The sequence below is a fragment of the Sycon ciliatum genome, chromosome 4 (assembly GCF_964019385.1).
Source record: "Sycon ciliatum chromosome 4, ocSycCili1.1, whole genome shotgun sequence".
Classification (NCBI taxonomy): Eukaryota; Metazoa; Porifera; class Calcarea; order Leucosolenida; family Sycettidae; genus Sycon; species Sycon ciliatum.
This window is the reverse complement of record NC_088646.1, coordinates 23,062,156-23,072,155: the sequence shown is the minus strand read 5'-3', so window position 1 is coordinate 23,072,155 and position 10,000 is coordinate 23,062,156. Positions and strand designations below refer to the sequence as shown.

The 10,000-nt window shown below is 46.5% G+C and overlaps 1 protein-coding gene across 1 annotated transcript in view; it reads left to right on the top strand.

The window, feature by feature from the left end:
- LOC135815093 (uncharacterized) overlaps positions 1-10,000 on the top strand; it is a 42,251-nt gene that overhangs the window by 26,730 nt on the left and 5,521 nt on the right. Inside the window, exons 24-29 of the mRNA XM_065328334.1 lie at positions 1,092-1,170; positions 1,720-1,842; positions 3,415-3,537; positions 5,594-5,689; positions 6,122-6,190; positions 8,410-8,631. Of these exons, the coding sequence (XP_065184406.1) occupies positions 1,092-1,170; positions 1,720-1,842; positions 3,415-3,537; positions 5,594-5,689; positions 6,122-6,190; positions 8,410-8,631 (712 nt within the window). The remainder of the gene's footprint in view (positions 1-1,091; positions 1,171-1,719; positions 1,843-3,414; positions 3,538-5,593; positions 5,690-6,121; positions 6,191-8,409; positions 8,632-10,000) is intronic.

Genomic DNA, 10,000 nt, shown 5'->3' with positions numbered 1-10,000 from the left:
CCGGATTAGGGCAGTGCTCGGTCCCAACCTGCAACCCGGATTAGGGCAGTGCTCGGTCCCAACCTGCAACCCGGATTAGGGGAGTGCTCGGTCCCAACCTGCAACCCGGATTAGGGGAGTGCTCGGTCCCAACCTGCAACCCGGATTAGGGGAGTGCTCGGTCCCAACCTGCAACCCGGATTAGGGCAGTGCTCGGTTCCAACCTGCAACCCGGATTAGGGCAGTGCTCGGTCCCAACCTGCAACCCGGATTAGGGCAGTGCTCGGTTCCAACCTGCAACCCGGATTAGGGCAGTGCTCGGTCCCAACCTGCAACCCGGATTAGGGCAGTGCTCGGTCCCAACCTGCAACCCGGATTAGGGCAGTGCTCGGTCCCAACCTGCAACCCGGATTAGGGCAGTGCTCGGTCCCAACCTGCAACCCGGATTAGGGCAGTGCTCGGTCCCAACCTGCAACCCGGATTAGGGCAGTGCTCGGTCCCAACCTGCAACCCGGATTAGGGCAGTGCTCGGTCCCAACCTGCAACCCGGATTAGGGCAGTGCTCGGTCCCAACCTGCAACCCGGATTAGGGCAGTTTTACTGTATACTCTTTGCAGACAAAGGAAAGCAGAGTGACGACTACGTGACGACTGATGTATACTAGGTTTCTAACCCACCATGCATCACAGTTTGTTTGCTGCAACCAAATGGTCCAGTGTAGTCTTCTCAAGAGTCATCCGTATGACTGAAAGACCCTTGTCTCGTGTGATGACTCATACATAACTTGAATACAAGTAGGAAGCGACCACATCAAGCTTTACTGCCTGAACACTTTCTAAAATCTACCGGCAGTTTCATGCGAAAAAGCAATATCGGACTCTACTTCGTGTAAAAAAGCGTAATGTGTATTTTGCCATCTTGTTCAATTGTCTCGAACGACAACTCTAATTTTCTCCTACAGCACACTGCTGCACTGTGTTTGCAGTGACATTGAGTTCTCTGCGGTCAATGAACTCGTTGTACAATGCACAACAGGTTTGTGTTTCTCCATCTGTGGTTGCTGTACTCGTAACTTGTCACTTGTTGACTTATCATGTGGTGTGAATGTGCAGGCGATCACGTGAGCAGAAGATTGAGTTTGTCAACGATCGTATGGACGACATCATTCACTCTGTGGATGCACCGAACGAGGTATGCCACCATCATCATGCCTGATCCGGAAGAGAGGACTGCCGTTAATGCCTATAATGCCAGTTTGTCTTGCCGGGCCAGCTCTATGCATTTAGCTGGATAAAGCTGTAGGGGCTTACATGTGCCAGAGGAGAGAAACCTTCTGTGTTTTGAGGTGGCTCTCGCCTGTTCTGTTAACTGTCTCCCGTGCAGTATCTCAACCATCTTCATGGCCGTTTGGCCCTGACTCCTGAGCATTATCATTCTTGACATTTTCTAGATGAGATGAACCTAGGCCTACTGCCTCTGTGAGATGGAAACCATTTAAAACTGCCGCACTACCATTCATACCTTTGGGTAGCAGGCCCAAGTCAAATTTAACAAAGTTTGCTGCTTATGAATGGGAGGGTCTTTCAGTTGTCACAGCTCACCAAGGTTGCAAGCTTACGGAAATTAGTTGATTTCTAGTACTTCTTCTCACTTCTCCGTGTGCCGAGAGACTGCTAGCTGATGAGATGGTTTGTTTCCCCGTACACTGGTGACTTGATGCACGCACTCGCGCTCACACAGGGTCACCAGTTCTGGAAGGAATGCGACTCACCAGTCCAGGCCCTCATCACGTGCTATGAAGTCATCGATGCGCTGCGCTCAGGCTGTCCGGAGACCTATGTATCCTGCTTGCCCGTTCATCAGGTAGGTAGTACTAGTAGTGAACACGGTCCTATTGCTCTAAACAAGTCCTGGTGACTGTTCAGTTTCATCTGTTAGATCATGTTCTAGAATGTCAACTGCAACCCCCTCCCCACATGGTAGCCAGTGCAGGCTAAATTTTATTTTTCAAGGAAACCCTTCGAAAATGGTACCAATCGATTCAGCATGGCATTTTCATTCCTCCTGCGAAGTTTCAGCTGATTTGGAGTCATGACAAGGACGCTATGGCGATTTGAAGATCGAAAAACTTCAGTTTTGTTTGTCAAGAAGAAAGGCCATGATCGCACACAAATCATACAACCCGTGTGGCACAATAATTTTTGAACGAAGTTGATCCGCGGACCGCGTGCTTCGCGCATGCACGCATGCATACTGGCATGATGCTGCACAGTGCAGAGGCTTTTTTGAACGCAGATATGTAGTTCTTCGTCTTCTTCGAAATGTCTTCCAAATGCGTGGTGCTGGTGTTGTTCTCAGCTTCGTCAAGGCAGAATGCAGCTGTATGTGATGCTCCTGTGTGTTCATGCATGTTCTCTTTTCGCGTCTCGACATTGTAGCGTCCAGACTCAGCTCGACTGGAGAAGATTGAGGAGACTATGCTTTGATCCACATGGAAAATCGATGAAATTTGGTAATTATCGTCGGGCGCTAAAAAGCGCTGGGGAGCATGGGGCTAAAACTTCGTAGCAGTCATCCCTACCATGACAGGCATCGACTGGTATATGTTCCATTCTGTTCCCAACCACTACGGGTCGTCTGCGAAGCTTTCTTCTTCGCCGATTCTCGGACAGATCGTACGTCTTCGCACTGTATCTCTCGTCTCCCTCAACGGATCAAAACACGGTTTTCGCCAGGACGAACACAAACCCCCAGATTTCGCGGCGGCAACATCTTCGAGTAGGAAAAAGCTAGCAGCTAACCAGGAATCATCAACAAACACGTGTAATACTCAGTGTGATTTGCGACAGCTGTCATTGTGCCGTCGCACCATGCATGTGCCATGCACGGGAATGGAACACGGATGAGTCGTTTTATTACGACAGCCTGCACTGGCTACACATGGTGGAGCGTTACTTTTGTTGGATTTCTTACCACTTAAACAGCCCACTAATACCTGGGTATACATGCAGGGTTCAGTATTCGCCACAGAGTAGGAGTAGTTATTACTCTGAGTCACTCTAGTTCACAGGACATGTAGTCCCTTTCAAGCGAATAGACACAGTCATATAGAGTATTCGGCAGCGGCGTCTTGGTGTTGGCTACCACTACCTTGCTGCAGTCTTAGTAAGTTGTCTCTGCTTTCCTTTTGCTCTCTCTCTCTCTCTCTCTCTCTCTCTCTCTCTCTTTCTCTTGCTCTCTCTCTCTCTCTCTCTCTCTCTCTCTCTCTCTCTCTCTCTCTCTCTCTCTCTCTCTCTCTCTCTCTCTCTCTCTCTCTCTCTCTCTCTCTCTCTCTCTCTTGCTCTTGCTCTTGCTCTCTCTCTCTCTCTCTCTCTCTCTCTCTCTCTCTCTCTCTCTCTCTCTCTCTCTCTCTCTCTCTCTCTCTCTTTATTATAGGATGGTTCTTGCAATGGTATGCAGCATTACTCTGCACTGGGACGTGACATGGAGGGTGCAAAGTTGGTCAGCTTGTCGGCCAAGCCTAGCTCGTTGGATTTGTACAGTAGTGTTGCCAAGAGGGTAAGACAGTGTGTGTGTGTGTGTGTGTGTGTGTGTGTGTGTGTGTGTGTGTGTGTGTGTGTGTGTGTGTGTGTGTGTGTGTGTGTGTGTGTGTGTAGACGGAGTGTGCTCCGTGCCCTGGTTGCTACTAAATGTATGGCTCTCAGGAGCACGCTATGTGCTGAGACATTGTGATGTGCTGAGTCTGAATCAAATGCTGGACTATGAGTATTATCAAGAGTCCATAAACAAGAGTATGCAACTAGTATTAACTGTAGGGGTCAAACGGGTGTACCGGGTACCCGGGTACCCGCCCGTTAATCTCAGGTACCGTTAGTAAAAGGGTACCCGTTTGTAAAAAAAAAAAAAAAAAAAAAGTGATCCTATCGTATTCCAAGACTCAAAATAGGAGTGCGGATACTCTTTTCCTTTTTCCTGTGCATTCCCGCTTTCGACTTTATCAGGCAGGAGCAGGCTGAAAGACAGACTTGACAGTTGTTCTCTCCAGTCTAGTGCAAGTAAAAATCCTCGTACTGGTCAGTGGAGGTTTTTGATTGTGATGTGAGAAAATGCAAGACTTGAAACTCGTTCGAGGTGGCAGCTGAGTAACTAGAAAGTTACGATGGTTCTCCGACATCGAACCTGCCACAGTACTTGATGAACTAGTGTCACCAGGCTGAGTGACCAGTCGGAGTGTCACAAACGGTGATGTCCGTAGGTGGTAGCTACATGTATGATACTCATGGTTGTAGTTTGTTCCTTCAATCGACGAGCTGAAAAGTAGTTCGAAATATTGCATACAAGATTACGGATTTGTGAAGATTCATTTCACGAGTTCAACAAGCTAGCACTAGCAGCTAGCTGGCCAGCAGCACATCAGCTGTGTCAGGCACCCCAGCTACCTATGGGCGCGAACATCTTCTGAATGCTCGGGGCCAAGCTACAGCTGCTCTTGTCTTGCCTGCCTGCCACTCCCGGTATGGTTTCCATTCCATTGCGTATCTTGGTGCCGACAGGTGGAATGCGCTGCCTCCATCTTGTCGCCTGGCCGAGTCGCCTGCTTTGTTTCGCGCTCACACAAAGTCTCATTTAGGGTTCCCAGTAAAAAGGCAACATTGCCTGTTGGGAAATCCCTAACAAAATAAGAAAAAATAATAATAATAATAATAATAATAATAATGCAACTAATACCAGTTCTCTGCGAACATAGCAAAATTTAATAGGATTGCGCGAGATCACGGAAGTTTTGCTAAACCACTCTGTCCTTGCATGGCTTGAATCACATCGATCTGCAGTTGATTTGCGTACATGTATCAAAATACATGATGTAGCTTGTAGGACCATCTACATGTACGATTGTAAGTTACTGTGAAGTTATGTACATGGGCAAATGCACGGATGACATTCATTTGGAACCTTCATTGCCATAATAATATTATGATACACGAATCAATTGCGAATCATAATGTAGTATCAAAATACAACCTGAGAATATACAAATTAAAATCATGATTTATGTGAGAAATGCGCAAAAAAATAATATGGCTGCTAAAGGGTACCCGTTAACCCGCCCGTTAAGAAAATTACCCGTTCGTTAGTTAAAGGTACACCCGTTTGACCCCTAATTAACTGTGATCTCTTTTCTATGGGCCAGATGCGCGGCACGCTGCCTTCATTACATCATTCAGCTGCAGTCCGCGCACTGCGGAAAATCAAACACCGCACTTTCCCTCTGGTTTGAAATGAACTTTCGTACGGAACTGGAGTTCACGCGCCAGAATTCAGAGATCGCTTAGGTACTGGAACGAATCGAGCAAAAGCGGATGGGCTCGTACGAGAAATTGTGAGTTTGAATGCATGCTTTCAGAGCGTGATGAAGGCAAGTTACGTAATGAAGGCAGCGCGCCGCGCACTGACCGGTAAGACCCATAACCACAGTTGCATACTCTTGTTTATGCACTCTTGGTATTATGCATGCTGTGTATATGAACATGCCATCAAGTCACCTTGAGCGCGTGATGTCTAGATTGGTGGCTCAAGGTAGTAATCACTAATTTCACTCCTGTTTTTGCTCCAGGTCGAAGAGAAACTCCTTTCCCAGATTGACAACCCGATGCTTCCCGCGAACATCCACACTCTGGCGCGCAAGTCTCTTCCGTTTGCCGTCCGAAAGGTATGAACCATTAGGAAATCACCTTGTATATTGCATCAGCAATTGGAATGATTTCTCATCAACGAATGCTATACATTGCATGATCAGAATTTCATGTGATAGTCATAATGGATACAGTCACTTGGATAGTCATAGGAAGCAATATTCTTTGGGAAAAGGCACTGTGAGAGGAAGAGTAGTTTTCCTGTGTTGTTTACCTGGGAATAGGGTGATGGAAGAAAGACCCTTTTGTGATCCAGTGTGTGATATGTGCCACTTTGATTGAATGCTGTGTGTGTGGGTGGTGGTGTATTCCTATCGACATTGGCAATGCGTTGCAGTGTGTAACATGTTTGTACTGTTTTTTTGTGTCTATTTGTCACTGATGGCCTTTCTGCTGTGTCTTTTATACACTCTTCTTGTTTGATGTTGTGTGTGTGTGTGTGTGTGCAGTGTGTGAAGCAGACCGTGATGACAACTGTGTACGGTGTAACAAAGGCCGGTGCTGAATTGCAGGTTGAGGTATGTGTCATCACTGAGAGTCTGAAAGCACTTGAAGAGTGTGTGCTGCTTACTGTTCTTTTAACGCTGTTACCTGTCGGTTTTGTTGAGGCAAATGTCACCATTAAATTTATCCTTCAGGTTTCTGCTTTGACGAGTACACAGTGCCCGTATGTACCAAACATAATCTGCCTTGATTAATTATAATTTACCTCCGACCAGTCTGCGTTGGCTCTATTGTGGGAATCTCGGAGGACGACATTAGCCCCGGGTAGTATCATGTGTTTCATTTCTCTTGCTTTATTCTCCCGAATGTATGTAGCTACGTATTGCATACAGTCCGTTTCAAAAAGATTTACAACCCCTGGCGATCGCCCGCGGAGTTTGGCGTCTTACCGTATGAGCACTCGAGCGCTACCTGGAAAAACTCACGGTGAACTCGAAGAAATATTCCGCGCGAAAGCAGGAAAAATGACAACTCACTCACGTTGACACAGTCATGGACGTACGTCTGGTTTACAACAAACGAGTTCTTCCTCGTATCGATAATGGAGTCAGAGAGGACATGTCGAAACGAAAGTGTTGTAAATGTTGACGAGCGGCATGTGTCCCAATCCGTTTTGTGACCAAAATAGTTTCTTTGAGCTGCGATGCAATTTACTCACCGTGTGACGAAAACGACATCGACACGGACTCATTCCCAAGGCCATGACTTGGCAAAGCTATCCGTGTGACTTCGACGACATTTTGAGAAAAACAGACGCTTGTGAACGCTGATAGAAGACGGCGTTGACTGCTAAATTCAAATAAATTGGCGATCTTGAAATACTAAAAATAAATCTCAAAAAGCTACAGCGCGATGACTTCCATATTCACTCACACCATTTCAGTGTTGTGGGTGTGTTCACATGGCGTGAGCCAGTCAAGTGTCAGTCAGTTCGGCAGGAAGCGCGACCTCCAACAACAAGTCGTTTGGTGCAGCCATCTTCTTTGTCTTGTACCAGCTTGATCACCAAACAATGAAAAAAAGTTTGACTTGAGGATAGGTTGGGATTTGAACTCACAACTTCATGGTCAGCAGACAGCATTCATAACCACAAGGCCAAAAAGGAAAGGATAAATCGTGGGTTTTGATAAAAAATCGATACTGGCTTCCTGGGCAAATTGTAAACCATGGGAAAAGGCCGGAAACCTGGCCGAAATTCTAACTCCTTAACGGTTGGTCTAATTGTTCCGAAACCTTCACAGAACAATTTGCCGTGTCCTAACAAGCCATTCTATGTACTTTGTTGTCCAAATTTCCCTTATCTTCATACTTTTTAAGACCCAAACCTGATTGTAAATCTTTTTGAAACAGACTATAGACATCCACTGTAGTGCAGAGTAGTGTCCGTAGCTTGTGTACTGCAGATATGCATACAGTTAGGAGCACTGATCAGCCGAACATCAAGTGTCCGGAATTGTGTTCAATTGCAATGGGGCGGTAACCCAGGTGTGCGTAATACGATGTGCGTGCATGTGTGTAATTCATGCACCCGTTAGTATACAGGTCGTCCCCCGTTAAAACGAGTCCGGTTAGTACATAAACCCCGTTAGTACATAAGAAATCTCAAGTCCCGGACGAAACGTGGTCACTTCCATACAAATTTTGCCGGTTAGCACATAATTCGTTAGTACATAAACCCCGTTAGTACATAACATTTCTCCATACCCGCATGCCTCCTACCTCAATAGTACATAATTTGTTGGTCTTTTGGCCTTCCAGTGGAGGCACGTCGTGTTCTAGTTTCTACTTGTGGACGCAATTAGCTTAGAAATCACAGCGCACATCACAAAGCGACAAAGCTCTGTTTTCTTTCGAGTGACTGTACAGGCGCGGCTGGACATGTATCATGTAAACTGTAGAATCTTCGCTGACTGTGGCCGTTAGAACATAATTTTTATGTTATATCGAGGGAATCAAGAATATCTCGCTCCCTAGTCATGGCAGCAAGAAACACTCAGAAAAGTTGAAAAAAGTGAAATATTCTGGTATACAAGGAAGTTATGTACACTTTCGTTTAGTACATAAACCCCGTTAATACATAACATTTGTCAAGTCCAAGAGATTATGTATTAACGAGGGACGACCTGTATCTGGGTCTGGACAGTTGTGTGGGTGTGGGTGTGCGGGTGGGTGTACATATTATACATGGTATTCATGTTGTTCATGTTGTACGTATGCTATACATGGTCTGCAGCGTGCTATCAGAAGACAGTACGGTCAAGCCGTGCCTGACCTGAGCCGAATCTCACCTCATCTGGTCAAGACCATCTTCGAGGTGCTGGATGAGGTGTTCGCCGTGGCTAGAAAGATCCAGAGGTGGCTGCTGACGTGCGTCACGCGTGTTTCCCAGCAGGGCCACTTCATGACATGGATGACACCGCTGGGACTTGTCGTGGAGCAGCCGTACGCACGTGTGGTAAGTCACTGCGCACTGCGCATCCTTAGTTCTCTGCTTTTGCAGTGGACGGCTGCCTTTGACGTATTTGTATGGGAGTTCGGGGTCGGTGATGATGCCACCCCCACCCCATCTTGACATACCTTTTCTTTGGCTAGCTTCAGATGCCCAAGCGGGATAAGCCGGTGTTATTACGGTCCAGTCATTGAAACTGACCCGCTGCTGCGTTGCTGAGAACGTGCTCAAGGCCGCTGTGGGGGAAATCACCGCACTAAAAATCTGAGCACACTTTTCACAATTGGGAAGAGACGCGGCGTGAATGAAACTGGGAACTATTGTAGGAAGAGCCCGGAGTGTGCATTTCAAAAACGGAAAGACTAGATCGAAAAGCAGGCCCACTGAAGATCTGCAGTTAGCAAATTTTGATGAAAACTCGGCCAATCATTTTAACTTTCTTATTAGTGGAGTTAATTGGGAACTCGTGGCCTGGCACGAGGGAAACATGGATGCAGTGAATGGGATTTCGGTCTTTGACCACTTTGTGGTGGGTCTGATCTACTCACCTCCCACCGCTTAGGAGCTGCATCTGCGCCTTGATCCAAGAGGGTGGTGGCGTTCCTGCGGATGCGGAAAACAGGGCCTTTGGCCGAGTCTCACGCGAACCGTGAATTTTTTTTATTTTATTTTTTTATTAGTGGAAAATCCATTGGGAAAGTTAAATTTGCATCTACCGTATATCACCGATTATAAGTTGCACTTGATTTTAAGTCACACTCCACTTTTAGGTCTGATCAACTGAACCAAGTTGTTTCAACTTTCAATACATTTACATACGTAGGAAATCACACTTGATTGTAAGGCGGACCTCATTCTTTGCCCTTGAAGTTTAGAGTAAAAACTGGTGTGACTTACATGCGGTAAGATACAGTACTAAGAGTAAAATTAAAAAGTTCGGGGTGCCAATTTCCAACCTACGGACTGTAGTGTGCTTGGAGGTATGTGTGGCGGTGAACAGCATGCACGTAAAACAACATCACTCGCCTTTCTTGAGATGTTACATGTGTAGTATCAGCATGGTCAGCGGGTAGATAACCTGCAAGAGTGTGCCACTCCTGCATACAGTCAGTAGACTGTATGCAAGAGTGTGCCACTCCTGCATACAGTCAGTAGACTGTATGCAAGAGTGTGCCACTCCTGCATACAGTCAGTAGACTGTCTGTAGTACATGATGTACCAGTACTCGCTTCACAGATTTTCAAGTTCACGTCATTTTCTGATACCATGCTCGTAAGATGCAACATTTGTACAGAGATGCCAAGCATCGCACGTGTATGCTGGCACAGCGTATGAAAAGGATCGGATGGCACCACCGGTCCACGAGATGTCTGAG